General features: G+C 41.1%; 1 protein-coding gene across 11 annotated transcripts in view; it reads left to right on the top strand.

The window, feature by feature from the left end:
• Nucleotides 1-27,208, top strand: part of TNRC6C (trinucleotide repeat containing adaptor 6C) — a 289,499-nt gene that overhangs the window by 205,494 nt on the left and 56,797 nt on the right. For all 11 annotated transcript variants that reach the window (XM_068654960.1, XM_068654957.1, XM_068654963.1 and 8 more), the window contains 2 exons: nucleotides 762-861; nucleotides 1,783-1,804. In XM_068654960.1, the coding sequence (XP_068511061.1) occupies nucleotides 762-861; nucleotides 1,783-1,804 (122 nt within the window). Of the gene's footprint in view, nucleotides 1-761; nucleotides 862-1,782; nucleotides 1,805-27,208 lie in introns of those variants that run through there.

The raw sequence follows: 27,208 nt of genomic DNA, 5'->3' as shown, positions 1-27,208 counted from the left end.
GCTGTCAAAGAAGATAAAATAGTTATTGAAAAGTAAATGAATTATTTGCATTGGTATTTGCTTGGAAGGATGCTGGGGGAGGTTTGGTGTTACAACCGCTTACTGCAGTGAGGGACAACAAAGCACAAGTGGGGAGGTTTCAAATACAGTTTTGTCTTGATCTGGGACAACTTCCTAGTTATAAGTTTTAACCATGATGACACTGGAACAGTCTTTTTATAGTCATGCAAATTCTTCAGCTAGAGTTTATAACAGAAAATAAACAAAATACGGTAATTTGAATTCATCTGGGCCTTGTTTTGCAGTTGTTTTTTCCCTTGAGAGCAAAATTGATGTGTATGAGAAATGAAGTATTTAATGAAAAAAGAAAAATAATTCAAAAATAATGTACTCATGCATAATCTTTAAGGTACGTTGTGAATCATAGCTACAGAAAGCCAACATTAGCTATTTTTGTTCCTTTTTTTCAAGTTTTCTTTCCATAGATTATACTAATATTAAGTAGTACTTTGGAGTGTTTGAGGAAAGGAGTTTCAAATAAGACCTATTATTTTTGAATTTGCATTCCCTACTGTTTTGTTCATTATGCATTTCAGTTTCGGAACAGCTTTTTCATAATGGTTTTATTACAGCATTAAAAGCAGCCCATTGTAGACATGAGAGTTCGGAAACTAGCAACATTAGTATGGTTAGTAGGTTGTTTAGCTTCCTAGATAAACTTGATCTTACTGAAAAGCTCTTCCCAACCTTTATTCCATCAGGGAGAAAGAACAAGAAACACAAGAAGAGGAACATTTGATGGAAGAAAAGAAAAAGAAAAAGCAGGAAGAAAAGAAAAAGAAGGAAGGTGCTCAGAAAAAGGTTTGTTTATATTACTGCTTTTAATTATATATACACACTTCTTGTAACTTACATATACTGACTTTGCAACCTTTATTTCTGTGAATAATTCTGACACAATTCAGCAGTCCCATGGAGTTTGAGTGAGGTTGTGGTCAAAAGATCTCAGCAGAAGTACTTGTGACGGTTCATTAGCAAGCCCCAAGCTGCTTACCATCCACTGATGGTAGATTACTGCTTCCACAGCTGTATCATGTGAGCACTCCCTGGCAACCTCAATGCAAAGTTAACTGGATTAGGCTAAACTGATACTGAAGTGGCTGGGGATTCCAAGGCCATTGCACATTTTCTGTGGTTTGCGTTCTCTTGCCTTTTTTTTTTTTTTTCAAGTATATGAAGTTAGTTTTCATCCTATGTGGCCTTTGGGATGTGGATGGAAATTGCTCTCTTTTTCAGTATAAAAATTCCACATCGAGTAAAAAGAAAAGCAGGTAGATTTAAAAAGATGGGTTGTCACAAAATGTGTAGTTATTCTTTGTAAGCTAGTAATATATATGGATTCAAAGGGATATTGGACAAATTCATTGAACTGAATTCTCTTGAGTTCTAGAAGGGTCACAGACATTCTGTTTACTTCAGGACAACTCAGAATCTCTAGTGATGGAAGGCTGGGTGGGTATGTGGGGGTCCCATCATTCTGCTTGCCGTGTTTTTTACTGTCTTGTAGGCATGTACTTTTGGCTCTTGTCAGACAGTGATAGCCATTCTGACCTTCCTGGTTTACAGAGTTAAATTAACGTTCTCTGATCGTTAATTAGAACTAATACCTGATTTATATAAGCATTTTCTGCAAAAAAGTCAGGAGTACAGCCATGCAATTACTAGGTATCCCTTTGAATATTGACAAGCAGTTGATTTTTTTTTTTTCTTTTCTTCTTTCAGGCTGCTGAACAAAAAACCAAAGGTAAATTAATTTTTGTTCTTTTGTGAACCATCTGATATTGTTAAGGCATGCTTAAAAATGTGCTTGTACTTTTAATTACGTTCTCTTTTAAAAAGGAGAGAATATCTTGTTAGGATAGTTCTATTCCTAAAGCTTGGTTGGAGGAACTGACTTTTCACGTTGGGATTCCCAGTGTAAGCTTTCACTTTGCTGATCTTGCTGGATAACATACTTTTTGACAGGAATATATGGATTAAATATCTCTGCAACTTAGCACAATGTATATTATATTTTTCCTCTAATGTTCAGGACAGATGTAGTTTTTCATTTAGATATTTCAAATACAGCTAATTGCCACCAAGGGTAAACCTCTCCCTCTCTTTGCATGATTCAACTCAATTCAGTGAGTAAATTCAATACATTGAACTCATGAGAAAGCTATTACCCCATAGCCACCACCACCACCTTTTTTTTTTTTTTTTCTCTGTGTTGTTTTTCTTTTCGTTCTGGATAAGTGAATTGAATTGGTTTGCAGAATGGTCCAGGAAGCAGCAGAAATAAGCAAAACACTCTCCTCTTTGGGGCAGTGAGCTACTAGAGCTGTGCCCTAGGAGAAAGGTTGGTGAAGCTACAGCCTTAAAAAAAAGGTGAGGAAGAAAGCCGAGGTAATGCCTCTCTTCTGCAGCTGTTGGCTTCTTTTGTTTTTTTTTTTTCCTCCTAGCCTGTCCTTTGCCACCCAAAGAACTCAGGGTTGTAGAACAGTTCTGGACTTGTTAATATACACTCCTATTTATTGCTACATAATTAGGTGACAGACAAGGAAGTACAGCTTCCCAGATTCCCGAGACTGGGAATTAGAGAAGAGCCAAGCCTAACATATGGGATTGGCAAAACAACTTATGTTTCAAAAGCTTTTTATGTATTTATGTAGCAGAAATTAATTTTCACTCCAGTGATACTGAATTCAGAAAAATAGTCTTTGAACTACCCGATGAAGAAACTGACAAGCAATTTATTGAAACTCCATCTTTTTCTTTTCAAACTTTTTGTCATGAAGAAAGCGTGTGAAATCAGAAAATTTGAATCTGAATTCTGTAGCATCTGCCTTGTAAGATGTTTTGTAGTTTGTAACAGTAGATTTTGCTTTCAGTAGAGAAGATGGCAGAAGTAGTTAAGCCTCTTGAAATCTTAAGCACGTGAAAAATTTGAAATTCAGATATATGATGGGTTTCTATCTAAATGGAGTATTTCTGTTTCCGAGTAATACATATTTTGTTCTATGAATCAACTCATTTCTGTGCAAAGATGTTTCAGTTTTATAATGTATTGTAATGACTTTTGATATCATAATTCTATGGCAGATGTTTTTGTTGTCAAAGTAACTAATTAAGCTCATTTTCACATGATAATACAATGGGTCTTGATTTCTGTTATACTGAAACACAGTGCCATCTCCTTTCCTGGGTGAGATACTATTTCTGTCTTTGTTGTGATAGCTTTGCTTTTAATTGTTTGAAAATATAAAGTTTAATGTAAGTTTTTAAAAATAGCATGATAGGAATTCAGTTTTTTTCAGGTACAGCTGTGAGTTCATTTGTTTTAAATTGAGGGACTGCATTTCTCCGTGAGACCTTTGTCTGTTATCTTTAAGTGTCTTATGCTACTGCTATAAATGCAGTAGTGCACTGGGTATTTTGTTTTGTATTCATGGCTGAATGACAAATGCTGCTAGAACTAAAGGCAACACAGGGATTATCACTGAATTTAGTTAATTTATTATATGAAGGACAAAGCAATTAAATGCATTGTAAAGATGAGATGACACTGGAAAACTGGGTGAAGTGACTGCAGCAGCTACTGCATATACATGGTGTTTGAAACAAGGATTTAAACCAAGCTGGGACTGAGCATTTTGCAAAACATCACCATATGCAGAGTTTGGTAGGTAAGATGTAACTTCATGCAGTTGCTTACAGTATGGATGTGACTTTTTTACTCTGACCTTTCCAATAACTGAGACCAGCCTGGATGTGCAGGGGAAGCTGTATCCTGCCTCAAAATGTGGTAACTTAGGGTTTAAAAAAAAAAAAAAAAAGTTTCATTTTATCATTCAGTTCTGCAGCTGGGTAGTTGTGACAATGAGAGGCACTCGCACCATTTGGGTCTGTTGGAGAAGAATTAAGAAAATTGTACAACCAGAGGTGAGATGGGGGAACAATTTTTCAGTTCCTGTTTTTTCAGCTGATTAGGACAACGTGCTTATGCTGTTTCTTACTTGCTCTCAGCTGCATTTTTGAAGAAGGCACTTTTTTTTGAGGTAACTAGAAGGAGGGAAGCTGCAGGACTTGCCAAGAAGGAGAAAAGATTGTTAGCCTTTTTGGTTGGCTTACGGTGTGCTAGAAAGCTATGGTGTGATCGAGGTGCTTTTAAAATCTTGTATTACATTTTCTTTTTTTTTTTTTTCCTTGTACAACAGAAAATATAAAGTTCCTGCCCCATCTCGTGTGCTTTGTGTGTGTGGTTACGTTTTGTTGTAAACCGATGCTAGCTGTTGCATGTTCAGTCTCTGGGGAGGCCTCAGGAAAGAGAAACTGGTGAGGAGGAAGGAGGTTTCCTGTGGGTGTGTGTACGTGGTGTGTTGTCAGTTAACTATTGCTCTGAGGCCTCAAACCCAGCCGAATGTTTTCATTTGTGATGCAGAGCACAAAACCCTTCCAAAATAAACACGGGTTTCCACCAACAGAGGGAAGGTATGTGGCTGCTTCTGAAGGTGCAGGGATAGGAAGCGCTCCCTTACATTGCTCTCGTGTCTATTTAAACAACTTAAATTATTTTTTCTGGTTAAACAAAGAACCATCTCTTTAAGTCTTCTCCACATAACAGCTTAAGTTTCCATTTATTTTTTCCTGCAGCTTCGTTTGCTGGAGTATTTTATTTTTTTTTTTAGTCTGAATCTTTTATGGATATACTGTTGGCAACAATTGTAGGCAATGTGTGAAAGGAAAAAAGATTAGAAGAACTGATAAGGAGCTGAGATGTTTCTCAATTACTTGAAAACAAATTAAAGTCGTCTTCCTGTTCAGCTGCCGAATTAGATGAGGTGGGAAATGAGCGTGTTTGTATTGCACGCTGTGCACTGTACTTCCACGTTACTGTTCTTTTATGGTGAATTTTTCTTTTTTTTTTTTGAGAACGGGACCATTGAACAAAGCCTATTAGTGTTTATTTTGAATGCATAAACTCTTGGCATTTTATATGCACTTGATGAAGAAACTTTGTACATAAAGGCTTCTGTAATGGAAACATTCAGCTCTAACTACCAGTAAGAGTTCTGCACAGTGCACTAAGCAATCCCCGGTATGGTAAATGGCTGTTACTTAATAACTACAGGAGACTTTTTATAGAGAGCTATTGTGATAAATACTGGGAGGTCAAGGCATTCTGCTGCCTGCTTTTCTTCCAGCCAGCTGCTGCAGATTTAGCCAGCATACAGGTGACCACGTCCCTGACTGCTTTGCCCCATCCCAACTGAATTCTGTGCTCTTAATCTAAATTGAAGCTGAAGTGCTGGTATAGGATAGCTTAAGTGGCAATAAAACTCTGTTACCCAAACATCTACTGTGGTTAGTGACAGGCAAAGTGTCTACCCAATTCTCTAGCATTACCTACATTGAAGGTACGTGTAAAATCTACACATGTAGAAGGAAAAAGAGTTAACTATTTACCATTTTCAGCTGAATCTGGAAAATATTTTGGTAAATCTTTGGTTAGGAATGAATGTTAGTCTGGAAAATATTTTTCCTGCAGTCTAAAGGATCTTTATGATGCCTGTAGGTCTGTCTTTAGTGCGTTCATGGCATCTGACCAGGGAGAAGGGTGTGGGCTTTCCAAGCAGAAAATGGGAAAGCAGGGAAGACTTGAAAGAAGAGAAAGCAGTTAACAGTATGTGTTCGCTTGATTAAAAAAAGACTTGTGGTGTTGCAAATATTGACATAACTTCTTCAGATACTTCTTAAAATTTGCATAACATTTTCTATACTACAAGCAATCCAGTGTATTTTAACTGGAGGGACATGATCTGCTGTATTATAAATGGAAGTTAAAAGGGAAAAAGAGTAGGTGGAAAGATATAAGAATCTGTCCCCTACTCTGGCATTTCTATTTTGATGGCAGAAGGAGTGGCATACCTTTTTTCAAAGCCTGGTATTTTCATTTGAAAATCGGACATGTAGATTGTTGCATTGTTTAGAATTGATTCTTCACTTCCCTGCCCAAAGGTGCAGTTTTAATGTTCTCTGCTCGCATTGGTTTGGATGTGAATTACCTTCCTTCAACCTACACTCAGACCTGTTTCTGCAGAAATGCAGTTTTATGTATGTTAACAGCCGCTTTCTGGCTGTTATCCACATTTAAGGGTAGTTCCATAGGAAATAAGAAAGTGTAGGCTTTTTGGAGAACCTCACCAGTACTTTTAAGTAGAATTATGACTATGTAACACAATTAGTCTTTTGTTTTTAAGGTTTGAACTTTTCTAGTTTGTGCCCTATTATTATAGGGGCCAACAGAAGTTTTTAGACAAGATTAGGAAATGTGTTTCAACCTACAAATCAGGTATGATTTACAACAGACTGAAAACCTCTGATTCATTTGAGTATTTATAGCTTATACTTGAATATCTGCCTCTGCCATCTTGTTAGTTAAGTGCTGTGTTTGTACTGAACGCTTTAACATTGTAGTGACAAAACGTGCCATAAATCATCATTGCAGAAGGAAGGGGGGCACTGTAATAAGTTCTTCAATTAGATCGTAATACGCAGTCATTTGATAACCTAATGATAACCCGGTGCCGCATGCTAAGGCTTTATAACATAAATATGTTTTCTTTTTGATAAATGTTATCATTGTGTTGTTTTGCTATTATAAGAATCTTTAAACAAACATGAATTTGTTCTCACAGCTGACTGAGATAGCAGTTCTCTGATAGAGAAGTAATTACAATTTTACAATCTACAAAGAGCAGAATGTGAAGATAATTTGTAGAGTCCCTGCCGTAACACTGGTTCAGAAGAGTAGAAAATGCTATAAAGGTGGGAGTGCATTAGGAGGAGAAATTTGCATACAGAAGAAGACAAAGCATGCAGAATGACTATGGAGGCTTGAAGTTAACTCGTAGAGAAAAAAACAACAACACTTGGTTTCTTGCTTTTTGTTTCATGTGGGATTGCTGTAATGAGCCATCTTGAGTTTCTGGAGATGATAGTTCAGTGAGGCAATGTCACAAGTATCTCAGTTCAACCCCTGCTATTATGAAGTGAAGGAGAAAAATTTAGGGTAGCAAGTAAGTGTATGGATAATCCTTATTACAAGCTCTGTTTTGCTTTGTGAGCATTATTTGTATTGGTCTGTGTTGATTTCGTAGTCTAGAGACTAATTGTGGCATGAGCATCGGTGTCTTTTTGCAGGAGAGTATGTCAAGGCTTGATACCCTGAACCCTGCAGCCAAGGACAGTTGTGAAGCTTTAGGTCTTCTATAGCTTTTGTGAAGTTTTAGACTCTTCAGCATTTAAATAAACACCATTTTCAGACAATGAGGCACTGAAACTAGTGGTACAGGATTTTGGCAAAAAGTAATTCTCTTTTTAAAGAAAACAAACACAAAACTTGAGGGTTATTTGAAAATAAAGCGCAAACAATATTCTTCCTGATGTGCTCCTGTCCTGAGCAGGATTTACAGGACAGCTGACCTCTGAAGAAGCGAAGTGCTTCAGCTTCTTTGCGGAGTTTCTTTTCCTTATAGCTCAAGTAAGCATCTCCAGTCTCATTTGGTGGTTGCCTTGGAAGGCTTCTCAGGTTCCTCAGCTGGGCATAGGAAAGTGGGTAAGAGCTCAAATCAGAGGTCCCTGATAGTGTTGGTACTCCTCAGAGACAGTGCTTAGGCCTCCTGCTTTATACAGTCTGTTGTAGTTTCCTATCATGAAAATTTAGGCATGTGCTTGTCTTATAAATACAGGCAGAGTATTTATCTGCTTTTCTATGTGGTTTCCCTTTTCTCAGTTTCCTCAATTAGAAAATGACGTGGGCTTATCAGATTTGAGATGGTAACAGCCCTACCTGTGCATATTTATTTTTAAAACAGGGTGAAAATGGGAGCTTTCAGACCCTAGGCACAAATGAAAGTATTTTTCAAATGCTGTAACCGTTGTACTGTTTAAAGGCAGTAGGACTACATGCTTTCTTCAGATTTGTCTTTACGATGTCCATTGCCTGATAAATTTCAAGTCTGGACATTATAAGAGTACCCTGTGAAGAGACTAAGAACAAATGAGGTAACACCAGTTTGGCTTTTCGCATCTGGAGCAAATTCTCTTGGTGCCCCTTGGTGCTAATGCCTCTCAGATAAATCCCTGACTTGCTTTCTGAAAGGCACAACAACTGCCAATACAGTTGTTGATAACTGTACATTCTAGAATATCAATTTTAGCACAGCTACACAATGATAATAGTGGCTGTTATGATCAAACTGCATGCTGTTTTATGATTATTTATCTGCCCACAGTGTGTACTTCCATACTCAGCAATAGACCTCTCTTTCTGTAATGGGCATTGCCTAATGTAGTACATTTAAACACGTAGACTGTGAGACAGTCAAACTGTTGCACTTTCTGGCGTCACAACAGTTGAGACAATAGCATGCATTCTGTTCTTTATCAGCCTGCTTATTTAAAATTGGTAAATACGTATTCGATAGGCAGTTGTCTGAGATTTCTTGTCCACCAGAGCATATATGCCCTAGTTCTAGAGAGCAGATGCATTTTTCATTTTTGACATGCCATCACTCTGTGCTGTATTTGCTGAGAAGCATGGACCAGGAGCATCTCTTAGTTTTCTTACCCACCCAGCAGCCCGAGATGTGTTTTCTTGCAAGTGATGTTATGGCTCTGCTTACTTATTGGTTCGGTTCTTTTACCTTCTGAACTAAAGTCTGTCATTAGCTTTTAGCCTTATTTAAAGATGTGTGTATATAAAGGCAGTTTCTTGTCTGCCTCGAGGACTATCTCATTTAGGTCACTCATGGGAAACACTCAGCTGCTGTGATGTTTTCTCCATGAAAACCTATCAGTTTTCCTTCAACTGCAATGTGATGGCTACTTTCTATTGATAGATTATCACACCACTGCCTGGAGGAGGCATGTATCCCATATAATATCTGTGGGATCTGCAAGTTCCAAGCTTGAAGAGAGGTTCATCAGGCGAGAGCAAATGTCTTGGCTCAGTTTGGTACACGGGATGCCGGACTGTTTTGAGGCATATGCCAGCTTTTAAAGGTTTCTTGGTCCACTCCTTGGGAAGGATGAAACCAGCTTTATGCTGTGACACCGGTGCACATTCTCATGGTAGTTACTGTGCAGATGCTGGAGAGGGTTATTTTGGGAAAACGAAGGAAATGAAGAAGTGTTTTGATTCTTTTGCAAAGCGTGGAGCCTCTGGCTGGAGGGACCTTGTGTTCTCCTGCTGGCTATCTGGTGTTGACATTCCTCTGCTCTGAGAATCCGGTCTGCCTCCTGACTTCCTTGTGTTTTGCTAGATTATTTTAATGCTTTTCCTGAGCTGTTAGAGATGGTAGCCCATACTTTACGAATTCTGCACGACTACTTAAAGTGTCTGTTTAACCAGCTCACGCTTCGGTAAGTGCTGTGAAGCATTCTGGCTGTTTGTGCCGTGCATCCCATCATTCCGGTTCTTCCTGAACAGGTTTAGGCAGCGCAGTGCGCATTACCTTCCTGGAGGTGCTTACTCACACGGCTGATTGCAGGTCCGACATCACCAGGAGAGGAGGTAATGTCCTTGCTAAGCATCCTGCCCTTGCTTTTGAAGCACGGCAGCAGGGGCTGACACTCAGCACTTGTGGGACCTGTGTTTAACAGCAACACCAAATGCTTTTGGCACTCCTCAGCTGCCCCGAGCATGTCGGCAACTATTGCTGCTCGCCCAAGGGGCCCGGCTGAACCTGAGGAATGGTTCCAGCTCTTGATGGCCTCTTCCTTGTTGGCAGTAGTAATTCTCCTGTCACATCACAGAGCTTCCTGAAGATCCATCCTCCCGTTTTCAGGATGCCCTTAACACTTCTGACATAGCAAAAGCAGCCAAATCCAAAGTGTTATTTTTTTTTTTCTTTCCAGTAGTTTTTACGGAGCCAGACCTTTGTCCTCTCCAAGGCCGTGCAGGCTCTCCCAGGACAGTTTTGAAGCATAGAGGTTACAAAGCTCCAGAATCGACAAGCCCTCAACTCCGTTAAAAACTCCAAATTTCACACTGAAGCCTTAGGCTAGCAGGACTGGCTACAGCCCTTCAGACAAACAAGAAGGGATTGTCTTACCCGTGTCCGCACTGTCAGACAGGCCCGACAGATGTTCTTGAAAGACATTTTGTTTATTGTTGGAAAGTAGTCTCGGGCTCAGCCTGAACAGTCTTTCCTGTAATTTAAGCCCATTCTTGTCTGATTTGCCGGTAAGTGCAGAGCAGAGCAGGCCTTCCCCTCCCCGCAGCAGCCTTTTGTGTGTCCTCTTTTTGACTCAAGCCTTCGTGCAGCCTTTCTTCGTGCTGGTGTTTTCAAGCCATTTTTCAAACCATAGTCATTTGTGTTTCTTTCCTCTAGAAATCCTTCCACTTGGTCTAGAATTATTTTTAAACGCAATATCTGTAATTGGAGGATTATTAAATAATGTCTGAGTTAAGCTATGTAACAGTAATTTTACTACTGCTGTTTACAAGGAAAATCCGAGTCCTTTTTATGCCTTTCAAGCTGAGTCCGGCGTTCAGCTCTGTAATCTGACCTGCCTCATAGCAGTGCTGCTGCTGGTTCTTGTAGCTCAGTTATTTCTCTCTGAACTCAGCTTGCATTAAGGAGCTCCTAAATTTCAGGTGGCCTCTTCTCTAATTCCGTAAGCATCTTGAATTGATAACGCGGAGTTTCTTCTTCCAACTCTCCTTTCCCCCTCTTTCCTCTTTGTTCTCTAACCGTTTGCTCTCTGCAGGTAGACCTCTGAAGTAGACATTCAGATCTATCACTTGCTGTAATTCCCAGCAGCTCACACTGCAGTTGTTTAGGCCCAGTTGGCAGAAGATGAGAAGGCTTCCTGAGGGTGCTGCAGGTGCTGGGCCCACCCAGCCCTCCTTCAGCTCTTCTCAAGCACGTCTGAGGGAGGCTGTTCTCTTCCCCTCTGTCCGTCTGGCATCTCTCCTCAACAAGAGAAAGTCTTCTGAACAAAACAGAAAGAAAATAATATATCCAATGCTATGTTTCTGACATGGGCTCCATCTTAATTCATACTTTAATATCTGCCATCTTCCAAGAGTCATGATTTTTTTTGTTTGTTTGTTCTATAGTTACTTCTAATTTGTGCAATAGTCACTGTGGGAAATCAAATCTTGGAGATCATCTTCAGTTACCTCAGTTGTTCAGTTCTGATGTTCTTTTTTCCTTCCCAGAGAAGGTGAACCAGACGAGGGTGCCCATTCTTCACCTTTTTTCTCCTTTGCCAAACAGCAAGCCCCGTGTCTCTGTCTCACCTTTCTTTCAGTATACATTTCAGAAATGTGTTGCCTTGGCAGTAACATTTTTGTACAGAGAACGTCCTTAGTTACTTTCTTAGACGTAAGATAAAGCATTTTATTTCCCTCCGGAGGGTACTAATGAAAAGCCATTTACATCAGGAAAAATGCTTAAACACTTGATCCGTAGTGTTCTGTCCATTCACATTATTTTATGAAGGGTTAGGATAACTGAGTTGATGCCACGAGTGTGTATAGTATTTCTCCAGTTTGGACCTTGAATGGTAAAATACATTTTGAATGGGAAGACCTTGTGATGTGGTGCCTTATTATGGCTACAAAGAGTTTAAAAAGTCTAATTCTAACTTAAAGTTTCTGGACAATAAATCAGACACATAATAACAGTGGAAACTTAAATCCATAATCTCATTTTACTGATACTTGGGATCTAGGCAGTATTTTATTCCAGGTTACAACTTTCCAATCCATTAAATGGTCACTGCATTACTGCACCCGTGCTTTGCACATTTGTTTTTATGGCTGTTTTTTAATTGCAATCCAGAACATGCTTTAAAACACTTGCCATATTTTACACAGTGTTCTTTTTATGGCAGCGCTGACTTCCCTCGGGGTGCTGAGCAGAACCTGAACCGAGCCTGCTCTGGGGGCCACGTCATTGTCCCCCGTCATTGTCCCCTGGGGGTGGCAGATCTGGAGCCGTGTGCTCCCCCTGCTGTCGCAGCTGCCTGCTCACACAGCGGAGGAGGAATGCTTAAATGGCACTGGGTAATTCTGACCTGGAGTGTTTGGGTGAGTCTTTAATAACGTCAGGGTCAGGCAGCATGAACACCATCAGCTGGCACTTACAGCCTGCCCTCACCGACACGGGGCGATGGAGGCATCGTGGATTTGTCTCCCTGCTGACTGCCCTACGCTAACGTGCAGGAAGCAGCATATTAAAAAACAAAGTTAATACAATAATAGGTAGCTCTGTAAAGCCATTAAAGACCTGTTGTTTTTGTGGCCTGCCTAGACAGCTTTGGTATTTTCCTCTTTTTCTGCACTTGGACTTGGTGCAAAATGTTTTCAGCAGAAATAAAACTTTATAGAAACTGGATACAATCCTTGAAGGCTTGGAAGATTTATCAGCAGTTATCAACAGTGATCAAGATGCGTGTGTGGGGAAAGAAAAGCTTAGGACTTCACATGTTAAACCAAGCAGTATTTCGCAGGTGAACAATCCTTACAATGCTGATCTGATTTCCTTTGGATAAGTCTAAGTATGTGTATACAAAATAAATATGTGCATATAATATAAATTAAATCTGTGCATATATGCACGTAAATGCATGTGCTATAATTAGGTATTCCTTCCTAGTAAGGGGAAGACATGTGTCTAAAATAAACTCAGCAGAATTTTTGAATTAAAATGAAGTAATAATATTAAGTTATTATTAGTAATCTTTATTAAAACATCTTTAATTTCTTTTAACATTCATGTAATAGAATCTGATTTACTGGGAGTGGCATTTAATTAATTTAATTCAATTTAGAGAGTTAACTCCATTACATATTAGTACAGAAAATTACCTCTGAACAGTCATTTCTCACTGGTGACATGCAATAAGTTAATTTAGCTCGGAGTTCGTTTGGGTGCATTGTGAGTTCTTACCGAAAGTTGCTATGGTGACAGGCTGCTGCAGCAGGAGCTGTCATCCCAAACAACAAACACAGCAGCCCTGCTTTGCAGAGCGGCACCGCTGCTGCCGCCCTACGAGCGCTGGCAGATGGATCGGCGCCGCTCGGCGCTTTTTTTTCCCCCTTCCCCGTCTTTTTAGTGAACTTGGTTGCTTCGATCTTTTAGAGATGCCAAAGTCGCATCTCAAGGAGCAGGGAAAAGCTTCCCCGGGAATGCCCGGCCATTAATGGACCTGCTGGGGCTGCAGCCCTCTCACAAAAGAGGTTTTCTGCCAGGCTGTGTTCAACAAATTGAGCTGAGCATTTTTTTTTTTTTTTTGCTTCATCTTAGCTGCTGCAAAGTGATTGCAGAAATGCACTCAGAATTTAGTTTGCTTTTATTTAAGGCATTTTCTTGAAGATTTGCAGCCTGAAGAAGGCAGCCTGAAAACTGCTGGAACTACTTTCTTTGTGTTTCTGAATAATTTAAATCTTTTTTTTCATATATGGCATTAATGCACGATGGCCTTGGAGACATAAAAAATCCGTTCAGTTTAAGCTGCGTTAATGAAGAGTTTGCTTCAGGTTCTGTGTCAGCCTGGGCTTCGCTATCAGGTAGACGAACTCTTTGTTCTAAACAAAAAACTTCCAGTCTTTGGGAAACTCGCTCGGAAAAACCTGGCTGCATATTTGAAATCTTATTTAGATTTAAAAGGGAGGTATCAAAAGAACTGAAATACACGCTTTATGTTTGGTGTATTTTTCGTCTAGGTCAGTATGGCTGCAAGTTAAGACTTACTTTTTTTTTTTCCTCTTTAGAGCATGACTTTAATTGGGTTTACTTGAGCAATAAAACATTTTGGGGGTCCAGATTTTACTCATCTGATCATTTTAAAGCCACAGGAATGACACACACACAGCTTGTGTTTCCAGTAGTAGGAACTGCATCCAGAACAAGATGTGGAACCTCAAACCTTTTTCTAGGAACAAAAATCTGTGAAATTTTGTGAAGCACAGTTCTCTAAAGTGGTGTCCATATTCCCATCTTTGTTTTTAAAAACTTGGTTGCTCAAAGCACTCATTCCTGAAATAATTGTGCACATGACAAGCGAACACTTTTTCATCTCACCCTTGCAGTTAGCTCCATGAGGATTCATTCAGACCGGGAAATCTAAGGCCAAAATACTTCAGTTTGAGCTTTCCTTAAGTTGCAATGCCCAGTTCCCCTGGGTTGAGGGACCTGAGGCTCGCAGTAGAGCCTCCTGCTGAGGAGGGGAGGCTGGTCCCTGCAAAGCCGTGTGCTGACTGATGCAGGCGATAGCTCAGCCATCCCTCTGCTATCTGCAGGGCTGCACTATAAACATACTCTTAAGCCTTGTCTTGCAGTAGAATGTGAACTTGAAGGCTTGTGCCAAACTTGCAGGGTCTTTTTACTGCTTTATTTAAAACATTGCTCTTGCCCACAAAATTGTTACTATTTTAGTATTGCACTTAAAATATTTATTTGGTACCATAAATGTACATGACAGTGGAGCCAAGGCTTTGTGTTTATACAGGGCTCTAGTTGATTTGACATGTATGCGTAGTGCCGTGATTTCAGCAACACAGCCAATGTCAATAAAAATTAAACTTCATCTCATGATCATGTCGAGCACGTTACCTTCACCAGCAGGCCTGCAATCAGCAAGCAGTCGATCTCCGTGCTTACACGGGAACGTCTGGAGGGAGCTAAATGCCAGTGCAATTGTTCCTCCTGCCTCCGCCCCCTGAAACATGAAGCCATTTGAGTTGCTATATTTGTATTTTCCAGAACAAAAATGTGTGCACGTGTAGTGAATCTGACGGGTCTAGGTTATGTTAGACCCAGAATGGATTTGCTACAAATTTTTGCGTGTGCATGCATTATAGGCCTAGGGCCTCTCTCATGTATTGATCTGCAGCTTGCATGCACACTCTCTTTGTAGCCAGTAGGTCTGATGTGTCCTGGTGCACGAGTTAAGGAATTGACCCATAAATACATGCCGGCAATTTCCAGACACTCAGAAAATTAGCCAGAGTCCTTACCTGCTTTCCAGCTCAGATTTCAAATTGGAAAAGCAGGTCGACATAGCATGAATATTTAGTGTTTCCAGTTCTCCTGCAGCCTGGCTGGGATACTAGCACTGACTGTGCCCTGGGACACCCTAAAATTCGTACACCAGGTACATGCCTTGCATGCACAGACGTTGCTGCAGCGTGTTCCAGGTGTGATGTGGTCTCTGGACATCCCTACAGCATTTATGCCAGATACTGACACTGAGTGTGTTTCTGTAGAGGCACTCCAAGATGGAAATGGTGGGTATGTGAGGTATCTCTCTGCAGTATACAACCACTTACTGGTTTGGAACTGGCAGAATTTGTGCTCTGATTCACTGCCTTCCCTTCAACCCCAACGTGAAGAGCTGCCTCCAGCATCTTTGCAGAACACAGCAGCCATTCAGGGTGAGCTCTGACCTCCAGACCTTGAATGTATTCTGCAACAAAAGGGCTGGTGCTAACAGTCTTTTTAATATAACACAGGCATTAACCACATCCAAAGACATGGATCTGTTTGTAAGATTTTTGCTTCTGTTATAAAAACTCCATGTTAATGTGTAATCTGGTGATCCACCAGCTTGCCCAGCTTACTGTGTGGTTTTAAACTAGTCTCAAGACTTGTTTGTGTGAGCTGTAACCTGGAGATGTGTCACTGTTCAAGGTGCAAATGAAGTGGTAGGCTTTTGCTGTATACAGTAAACTGGTCAATACTGTGATAATTCTAGTTGTTAATTATGTATGAAGTGAGTTACTGTGGGTTTTCATATTCATCTGCTCGTACAAGTGATTTAACAATGAGCAGATCTCTGCTGTACAGAATACTTGCTATTCAGTCTGGAGATGGCTTTTATTGAATGAAGGAAAAATACTGTTGCCAGTTTGCCTTAGCACCACTTGTAAATTTGCTTTTAAAAAATCCTTTAAATATGAAAACTGTGTGTAAAATGTTGTCTAATAAGATTAAATGCACACAGTCAGCTTAAATTAAAGGATTCAGTTGCTGGTTCTGCCCAGAATTCTTATGTGGCTCTGTATGAAGTTATTTAATCTGTTATTATTGTGCCTGGATTTTCCCACCAGCACTTGCAGTGATGATAGTGTTAGCATTGTATAATTTAGCTGTAAGCTGTTTCCTGTCTCTAACTCTCATTGTGCGGTTACTGACGGGTTGCATTGCCTGGAGCAACGCTTGGGAAGGGTTTGGAGGGCAAGAGCAGAGGAGAGAGGGGCCCTGTAACAAGTTGTCCTGTTGGTGAACTACAACTTCACATGTGTGTCCCTGGTGGGTCTTTGTGAACTCAGCGGATGGGATTTAGATGTTTTAAAATAATTTGAGGAAGTATCCAAGACGTGACTTCTCTAGCTGTTAGGGGCTGAACTTGTTTTATATGAAAACCTCCTTCAGAAACCTGAGAAAACTCTGCAAATGCTGCCGAGCTCTAGCAGAGCAATCCTCCTCACTGAGAGCTGCCCTCTCACTTGGTTGTTGAGTACCTTGTTGTACCTTGCACAAGCGAATTCATCTCAGCAATCTCTTATCTCTTCTCCATCCTTTTCAGACAATTCTTAATGCTAATGTTTCTTATTGTTATTAACACGAGTGATTAAAAACTTTCAATAGCTTTATTATTTTCCTTTTTTTAATAGTTAAGTTGGCTTTCTAATGTCGGTGTACTGTTTAGAGGGACGAGTCTGCCTGATAGTGTCCTGCTTTGGAGGTGGGAATTGAGTTCAGACAAGAGTCTGAATTCAAAGTTAATGTACAATGACATGTTGGACGAAATATGTCTGTGCTGAAATGTCTGAGGCTTACTCTTAAGGACAAATGGTAGCCTGGGGACCAGCTTCTAGCAAGATGTATTTATTTATTTATTTGTCTTTTGCTTTACAGTGGGTGCATATTTGAACAAATCTGCGAGTAGAGAGATGTATATGATTAACACTGGGGCCGGTCCTCTTTAACATCTTCATCAATGATCTGGATGACGGCATTGAGTGCACCCTCAGTAAGTTTGCAGATGACACCAAGCTAGGTGCGTGTGTCGATCTGCTCGAGGGTAGAAAGGCTCTGCAGGAGGATCTGGATAGGCTGCACCGATGGGCTGAGGTCAACTGTATGAAGTTCAACAAGGCCAAGTGTCACGTCCTGCACCTGGGGCGCAATAACCCCAAGCAGAACTACAAGCTGGGAGAGGAATGGTTGGAGAGCTGCCAGGCAGAGAAGGACCTGGGAGTGATGGTGGACAGTCGGCTGAATATGAGCCAGCAGTGTGCTCTGGTGGCCAAGAAGGCCAACGGCATCCTGGCTTGTATCAGAAACACTGTGACCAGCAGGGCTAGGGAGGTGATCGTCCCCCTGTACTCGGCTCTGGTGAGGCCGCACCTCGAGTACTGTGTTCAGTTTTGGGCCCCTCGCTACAAGAAGGACATCGAGGTGCTTGAGCGGGTCCAAAGAAGGGCGACGAAGCTGGTGAGGGGCCTGGAGAGCAAGTCCTACGAGGAGCGGCTGAAGGAGCTGGGCTTGTTCAGCCTAGAGAAGAGGAGGCTCAGGGGTGACCTTATTGCTCTGTATAAGTACATTAAAGGAGGCTGTAGCGAGGTGGGGGTTGGCCTGTTCTCCCATGTGCCTGGTGACAGGACGAGGGGGAATGGGCTAAAGTTACGCCAGGGGAGTTTTAGGTTAGATGTTAGGAAGAATTTCTTTACTGAAAGGGTTGTGAGGCATTGGAACGGGCTGCCCAGGGAGGTGGTGGAGTCACCATCCCTGGAAGTCTTCAAAAGACGTTTAGATGTAGAGCTTAGGGATATGGTTTAGTGGGGACTGTTAGTTTTAGGTCAGAGGTTGGACTCGATGATCTTGAGGTCTCTTCCAACCTAGAAAATTCTGTGAAATTCTGTGAATTTGAGTTACATGAATTCATAAATACTGCTTAACATCATCTGTAAATTGAAGAACTATCGCTTGAAAGAAACCAGACGAATTGTTAAGCCTTGAAAGTTACCATCTGTTATCAGTTCACATCCTGAAGGAACGTAGCTGTGATAATTTAACTGTTCCATTACCCAGAATTTTGATTCATGACCTGGACTTCTAAATTCGAGGTCTGATGTATGCAATCCAATTTCCATTCATCAACCAGGCCATGGTAAACCATGTGTGTGCACTCACAACCTACAATAAACATTACAGGGTGAAAGAATACAATGCTAAACAACATCGTATTTGCTTTGAATTATCCATCTATTGTTGATGACAACCTATCAACCTAATTAGCTGTACCATTTTTAATGGCACAGCTAATTAATTGTGAATTTAAAATTAAAATTATAATCAGTGCTAACATGGAAGAAAGCAGCGAGGAAATTGTTGGAAGCTGTTTAAAGTATAAGTATTCTTCAGGAGCCTGCTGCGTGTGAAACCAAACCAGAATAACAGCACGGGGTTGAAGAAAACTTTTAAAAATGCAGATTGCATCACAAAGTAAACAGGTTTTGTATCTTTCTGTCAAGAGAAGTATTTGGCACTTTCTCTGCTGAGTGATAAGAAAGAAAAATGTGTAGAAGTTGTTTAAGGAAGTGAAACAGAATCTAGTATCTGAGCGCAGAAGTATGCAAGGATGTATGGTTTTTATTAGGAGCTTCTCCAGCTCATACGAGAAGTTAAATCTGTGAATATAGGGTCATATATGGCCGGGTTAGGACTCGTTGTTGCTGGGTGGTTCTGTGGCTGGGTGGGCTGCGAAGGGCTTACAAAGAGAAGGCAAACTTAATTGCATTGGAGTGGAGGGATAAAAGGTAGTGTGGGAACGAGACAGTTTGAAGTTAATCAAGGGCAAAGCAGGTTGGGTTTGGACGAGTGGTGCTGAAGAATAAGGAGCACATCTTCAACTGGAAAACCAGCAGGTGAGGACAATATTGTGATTACCAACCTGAGAGAAAATGATTTCTTTGTCATGACCGAGGAAAGTGGGAGGACTGGATTTGGAGCTCCGTGTTACGGTGGGATTGTAGGAGATCTGGCTAGGGAGGTTCTGGAGAGGTCGCCTGTCCCAGCCTCTTGCCCTGAGGTAATATCACCGGACCTGTAGCATGTCTTCAGATACACCTTCATCATCGTTACTGTTAGAAACGTAAATCTTAATATTTGCAGCTGCTGTTTAAACCCAGCATGTCTTCTCCTATTCACCCTGGGATGGAACAATTATTTCTTCCTCTTTGTATTTTATTCTCTGCTGTGTGTACCGAGGTTCTTCTAGACTGAGCTCCCACCTTGCCTTCTGCGTGCTGCGGTCCCTCATGGTTCCACATCCCTCTTCGCTTTGTATTCCTCCCAGCTGGTCAGGCTCTTTCTCGAAGAGAGATGCCCAACTATGGGTACTGGCAGTGCTTTAGTGAAGGTTTTAAGGTGCCATATGGATGTAGGAGGGTTACTTTAAGCCTCATAGCTAGTTGTTCCATCACAATGCTTGTTTCCTTACAAGCCTGACCTTTTCACGCTGGTTTGGTTTGCGATGTGCTAAAACACGGCACCTTTTTCTGCAAAACTGCTGTGGGATCAGGTGTTGGATGTTCTGCATTTAATTCTTCCTGCCTAATAAGGTGGCTTTCCTTACTGAATTGCAGCCAACTTTCTTTCACAGCACTTCATTGTTAGTTTCCCATCGGTTTATCAGAATTTGGATCCTGTGCCGCGGCAGTCTCATCACCCCGATATTGTTTCTTTCTAGCCTGGGGGTAGTTGGGGGATTTAATAAGGATATTATCTAGTCCATCGTGCAGTTGTTAATGAAAATATTGAACAGCATAGGTGTAGATCAAGTCCCTGTGGAATATATTCTGAAATACGCTTTTGTTATGACAACAAACCATTGATTCTCCCAGAGAATATTTCAACCGATTTTACATTCAGCTTGCGTTCCCCAGTTTGCTTATGACAATGTCATGTAAAAATTCCATGTCAGAAACCATCATTGGTACAAAATTAGCAGTATTAACTTCTACAAGAACAGTGCAGACTCATAGTTTTAGAGGCATTTTATGTAGGACTCTGGGAAAATGCCCTAATATACCGATTGCTATGGGTATATTTTTGGTTTCCTCTGGAAGTGAGGCTTATGAGACTGGGTTGTGAGAGAGATTCCTGTCTGTCTCCCCCCTCAGCTTTAGACATTTCTGGTGAATTTTGACCAAATTTTGTAGGATGTCCACAGAGGCCCCTAGGTACAAAGTCACTGGGATGTGCAGCTGGGTGCAGGGCAGAGGCTTAATAAGTGCTGTTATTTCCCTTTCCTACCTATCTGCTGAGGTCTGGAGGAATGTCCTTAATGTGAATATACTGGCTGTGTCTGCTGGTGAGTCTGCCAGCTGGCCAGCCAGCCAGCAGGGAGCTTTTGAACAAGCCACAGTGCTGTTAATACCAATGTATGTTTAAGAAAAGAATGTTTAGTTCTTCAAAAATTGTGAAATACAACCAAACGGAATACGCTTTCCAGCTTTCTTTAATATTTATATGGCTCTAGCAGATCCAGCTATGAAGATTAAAATAAAACCTTTAATTTATAAGAAGTAATGTGGAAGTCTTACTCCTGGGAAGATGATTTGCGACTGACTTGTCACTGTGGGCCCTATAAGTTATTATGATTTCCTCATAAAATATTGATTTCCCACAGATGGTTGTAAAATCTTTCTGGATGACATATTTTCAAAGGAGGTTTTCCAGCATCAAAATTAGGAATTAATTTTTGACCGAATTGAAACCCAGTGAATAGATAACAAATACATTTCAACATTTAATATATATCAATTTATGGTGGGTAGTTATCTGCTAACTTCACGCAATGATCATATGTCTGAATATAGTCTTAGAATAAATTATGCCCATATCTTGATGAAGCCTGTGAAATGTCTTCAGATGAATGGATCAGACTGCAAAAAATAGGAGCTGCAGAGTGGCTTTTGGATTGATCCTAGCATAGATCCTTCTCAGGGAAAACCCAGGAGCATTTATTTAAGGTTGGAGAGCTCCATCAGCCAACAAACATAACGGTTGGTAAGCGTGATGTAAAAACTGCTCCAGAACAAGCAAGAAAGCACTCACCTGTAGCTGCTGCCTGCATAAAATATCAGTCTTTTGTAGAATCAATTAACAAAACTGTCATTTCTCCTGTTATTGCAAAAATACTTATCCAAAGTGATTTGGGGGTGGATGGATGGATGTGTATTCAGAGGCTGATTCCTTTCTCTATTGTAGAATTCTAAACTCTGGCTGTTCAAATAGTGTGCAGTGTGCAACAATCAGTAACTTCACAGTATTTTTATTCAGTTGCATTTAGCTAATAGACGAATCCTGGCAGACATCACCGAACTAAAGCTGCTTTCTAAAGGCGCAAGGCTAAGATGGGCTGAATGACCACATCGTACACAGCCCTCTTCCTAAAGCAGGAAGATGATCCGGGATGAGGGATTAGATGGTACTTCTCTCCATGGAGCCTCCTTGGCTTTAGCCCACTGCTAAATTACAAATGTTAGTGGGACGACAGAGAAATCCTAACAGTTAATGCAGAGGTTTTCTATGAATGCTGCAACTTCCTGTTCAATCCCATTCTGACTCCAAATTTCCTGGCAAAAAAAGTGGAATTCTGCAGAGTAGGTCTGCCCAAGAAGTTGGTAGACATGAGAAAAGGCTGTAGAGCTTTTTAGGAAAAATAGGTTGTGGTGAGAGGCTTTAGCAGTGGGATGTTGAAAGGGTAAGAAAGGAGGCAGGAATCATTGCAAAACTCAAGAGAAGGAAGGGGAGAGGAAAGCAAAAGGCGGGGGGGGGGGGGGGGGGGGAGCGGATAAAAAATAAATGAGGAAAGACTTTATTTGTTCTTGCTGTTTCTTAAATGATACGTGCAGGAATTAATACAAAATTGAAGTGTTTCTTTAAATAATGGTAAAGTTGTAAGGCTTTATTTTTAATAAGGCCTTACTTTTACCCTGGTTGTAGGCTTTGTTGTCAAATAGCAGCTTCTGGTTACAGTTTTAAAGTTGTTTTCATGAATTTTGCGATTTCTGTTCGCATTAGACTGTAACATTTCTGCAGTTTTTTTTCCCAATATTTGCTGGGAAAAGAAAAGAGCAAGACAAAACTGCCCGCTTTTGTATAGAAACATTGAGAAGTATTAGGTTTTTACGCAATAGTTTTCTGAAATACCTTTGCTTTTGCCAGTAGATGTCACTGTGGATAAAAAATACCAGTGCTTAGTAGACAAAGGAGGTAATTTGCTAAATGAAAATTCATCCTTTGAAAGTAGATTGGGGGGCAACATTTTTTTCTTTAAAAAAATAAAACATTTTTCAGCATACAAAAAGGGATTTCTCAGCAATCAGGCGTCAGCTTTTTGCCCTCCACAACCCTGCATTTTCTCTTTGCCTTCACCCGAGTTGGGTAAGTTCGTGCCTTTCTGTCTGACTCGGGGGGGTGCCGGTGGTCACCTTTATGTCACAGCAGCTCCGGGTCCGAGGTTGCCTCGCTAAGCACTGGCTCTCGGTGCGGTGTATGTGTGCGGGGAATCGGACATGGAGGAAGTGGCTTCATTAAGGTTGATTTGGAGGGGGGAGCGAGATGAGGGAAAAAAAAAAAAATTGCCCATATGATTGGCTGGGAGAATAGCTCTGAATTATGGGATCCATCTGTTTCCTGTAATGAATTCATAAACCCATCAAACAATGACCTGAACGAATTGCTGAAGGAAAAAAATAATACACTGGCATGATATGTTTAACGCAGTGAGGCATTGGCATTGTATAATCAAAAATTCTTCTCACATACAGCACTTTGTAATGGAGCTGCTGTGTTTAATAGAAGCTGTAAATAAATCCTGTCACAGTAGCAGCCAAGAATGCGTTTCTGGCTTTAACTGTTTCTCTTCTGGAATGTCTGCTCCTTAAAGGCTTTAGAAATGCAAGTTTTACAGAGCCGGAGTGTGGGATTCTGAAATACAGAGAAATGTTAATGAGGTGAATGAAAGGAAAAAGCTGCCATAAATCAGTATTATGTGGCTTAACCAGTTTCTTTCATTTATGCATGTTCTTCCCTTATGTCATAGAAATGTACTTAAAAGCTATTGTTGTAATTGAAATCTGTTAGACTGATCCTATTCATTATATTAATAAAATCCACCTACAATTGCACATAACACTTTTTTATGCAGTTGGGATTCCCGAGATTGTAATCATCAAAAAGCATATGGAGTAATTATTGGATTTGTTTGGGTGAAATTGGATTACGAAGTTTAGATACCATTAAGTACTGATAATTATTACAAGCAAGCTCATTGTTTCGCATGTGCACAGCTCTCAGAACGCAGAAGCAGCAGATACCCATCACAAACATCGTAAGAGCAAGCAATATCAAGGCTCTTATTTGATGCCTTTAATTGTATTTTTGCAAGATTCTCTCCACTTAAATGTCTTTGCTTTAGCTCTTTAATCATGTGTTTCTAATGGCGATGGAAACCACTTTGTATTAAATTATCTTCCCCATATATTTTAAACCTTATTTTTAGCCTTCAAACAAATTTAGCCGTAAAGGCAGCCTTTTAATCCCCGGGTTTCCAGCAGCTGCCCACATAACATTAGCCGTGACAGCGTATTACTTTCAGGTGAAAGGGTAGACAGGCTGCTCCTTCGGGGACCGGCGAGGTCTCTCCCTAGATTGGCAGCCCGGCCCCTGGGGCTGATTACAGACGTACAACGCACAGAGCATCGCACAGAGCATCGCACAGAGCATCGCTGTTCTCGGCAGCCCCTGCTGACCACCGGCACTGCTCCGAGCCTGCAGCGTGCTCCGTGTTACGGCTCCGCACCTCCTGTGCTCTGCAAAGGGGAGCCATCAGCTCAAAATGCACCCGGTGGAGGAGGGAGGGGGTCTGGCTGGCATAGAAGGGAGCCCTTCGAGCGAGCGCCATATGACAATTAATAATTAGTGAATCCGATGGAGACGCTTTGAACAGGAGGTGCTTCTTGGTGCACATCAAACGAAAATTGCTGCTTAAACATTGCTGGGGATGGCCTTAATAAATTGTTGTTTTTTCAGAACACAACCATATTGTATTGTCTTTGTACTGTATATTCTCCAAACATTATTGCTGTATTTGAAGGCTGAATTCCAGCCTGATACGAAGCCAGGTTTTAGGAACCAAGCCTGTCCTAGGTTGTTGACACTTCCTGCTTTATTTCCTGCCAATGGTGTAATGAAATGGTTATTTTCCAGCTACCGTGCCTGTATACACGGTGCTCTACCAAGAGCTTACTATTCGTTGCTAGTCTTGAAGAGCTTTTGGTGTGCAAAATAAAAAACACTTCGGCATGCTGATTAGAGAAAAATCAGTATTATTAATATGCAGGAATATTTTTTAAATTACAGTGTGTTTGATATTTTGATTTTCTTTGTTCTTTTCTCTCATCTATGATTCAGATATTTAGAGGGAAACGTTCCTGATGCTGAAACTGGCTCTCTGGCCACACCTCCATGATGAAACTGCTTTGTTAATTGGCATTAAAGCAAAATCTTGCATCCGCTCTGACTGAGATGAGCAGTGTATTTCATCTGCATGCCTACTTGGAGGTATCTGATGTGATTTCTATGCATCGCAGAGAGAAAGTGATGCTTGATAAAAAGCAGCCTGCCTTGCTCTTTCAAATATGTTTCCAATTAATTAATATTCCTTAAGAAAATCTTAGGGCCAGACAAATACTGCCTCTGTTGACATTGTGCCAGTTAATGGTTTTTAATTCTCCTGCAATTTTTCTTTTATTCCATTGAAGAAATGTTGTTAAATTCCATTGAAGAGTTGTCGTAGGTTCTTTTTTGGCCTTGAAAGGGCAAATCAGGGCAGGCACCAGGGCATGGGTCTCTCACCCGCCTTGCCATGGGGTTGTCCCTTCCAGCCTCGTCTCCGGACCTGCAGCATCCCCAGCCCTGCAGCACGATGAGGGGCCGGGTGCGAGGCGCGGTGGCACTGGATGGGGCCGTGGCTCCTGTCCCTCCCCTTCCCGCTGGGCCCTCGGTGGCGCTGGCACAGGTGCTCGTGCGGCTGGTCCGTCATCTGAGTTGGAGAAATTTCCTGGCTGAAGCAGCTTGTTATTTTTGGTAGATCAGCCTGTGTCCTGAGTGCTCGTTTTGGCCATGGGCAAATCACGTACAGCTTCGTCTTTTCCAGAAGTACTGAGCGCTTGTCAGTAAATGCTTACATGATGCATGCTTACATCTCTGCCTTTAAATAAATAAATAAGCCCAGCTCTCTAATTTTTTCGCTTTCCGCTCTCCATCTCCCAAATGAAATGGGAATATTTACTGTGTTCAAACGCACAAAAAGTTGCCTCTATTTTATTTATCCCTTTGATTTGTCAAAGCAAGCAGAACGAGGCAGGATTTGGCTTTTGATGCGGTTTGGTTTGGAAACCAGGCATTTAGGTCTGAGTACAGACGTGTGCCAAGGGTGATGCAGCCCTCTTGGAACAGAGCACGGGGGGTGGCAGGAGCCTGAGCCTGGACAGCCTGCACAGGAGGCATGGACACGGGGCATTTCCCATTCCAGGCTGCCCAGGGGGCCCACTAACCCCAGAGATTCCTTGCATGAAGATTGCTGTCCAGCAACAGGATGGGTTTGATCCATAGCACACTACAATTCTTGAAGGCCAGGAGGAATGGTAAAGTCAGCAGTGCTTACTAAAAAACAAGAACCATTAAAACCAAGCAATACTACCCCACGTGGGTGACAGATTTAGGTATATCATGAAAACAATAGTTTTCGCGTATGTGTTGAAGTTGCAGACTTTGTATTTCAAATGAATAGTTCTGCATTTTGTGATGGCTTTCATCCACTTTTCCAATCCTCAGTGTATGGACAAGCTGTTTGTTTCCAAAGCTGCTGGTATATTTTGAAAAGGCAAAGCAGGTTTTATTCTGTGCTCTTGAGATATTACAGGCATTTTTGGTATTTTTTAGATAAAGTTCCTGTTTTGTTACAGAATGATGGGATTTGATATTAATATTAGCAACCTCACAGCCCAAAATGAAAAATTGCTGAGCACAAAAGGCAGTGGATGCTGTAGACACACGTGTACAGCAGCTCACCATTCAGTTGAAATGCCTCGTCTGTTCCATAATAACTTGTTGCTTCTCCTCTCCTCTTCCTAGTTTAAACCACACAGATTTGTTACAAGAAGGAATAAAAAGTTCAGGTACTCTAACAGGCAGTGTGTTTTGTGGAGAATAACCAGAATTTAGCCTTATTTTTCAATAAGGCTGTTCAGTCTGTTTTAATTGCAGTGGTTTTTATAGGACATTTTATTTTGTGCTGCTCATAAAGAAGAGGCTAAAGCTATGGAAAAGGAACAGTTAAGACAGTATGTAATGTGTTTAAAGGTTTAAGGCTTAAAAGATTCAAGAAAAGCTGTGTTAATCTTGTGCTGAAATACTGACCTACAAATAACTGTATGAATTTATTTCTCTGCAATGTAAACTCCAGCCACAGATTGCTCTGGGCAGCCTGTCCTGGTGCAGGTCCTGAACCAGAAAGGTGCTGCTCGGGCACCTGCAAGTGCTTGCCCTGCACACCGTGAGGGATTAGTGCCGCTCATTGATGATAAAAGAAGATTTTGTCTTTCAAAAGTAGTGCTGACTGATTACAGTAATGTTCATGGTTTACACATTTGAATCCATTTTGCAGCTTCAGTTGAGTGATGCTTACAACAGACGAGGCAATTTTCCTTTGGTCGTTGTGATACGGGGAGGACCAGTGCTGTCAGCTTGATCTTCCTCGTGCCCATTCACCTGTGTGCCTGCAAAGGTGGAGCTTGCATAAGGCACTGAAATGCTGTTGGCTTTTTTCAGTTACTGCATTTCAGTGTCAGTTTAGAAACGAGCAATGCTTTACAGAGAAGCAGCTGTTGACCAAGGTTGTGAAGCGCAGGGATGATGCTCGTGCTCTTTAGTGGTGTATGAAAACCTGACTCATTTCTCAGGCACCAGATTAAAACAGTCTCCCCCAAATAGCCTTGTTATAGCACAAGAGTTGTGCAGGTCAGTCATTCTTTCCAATTAAAGGTGGTAATTGTGATCAGGATTTTAAT

This window comes from Anas acuta, chromosome 18 (genome assembly GCF_963932015.1).
Source record: "Anas acuta chromosome 18, bAnaAcu1.1, whole genome shotgun sequence".
NCBI classification, from domain to species: domain Eukaryota; kingdom Metazoa; phylum Chordata; class Aves; order Anseriformes; family Anatidae; genus Anas; species Anas acuta.
This window is presented reverse-complemented; position numbering and strand designations above follow the sequence as displayed.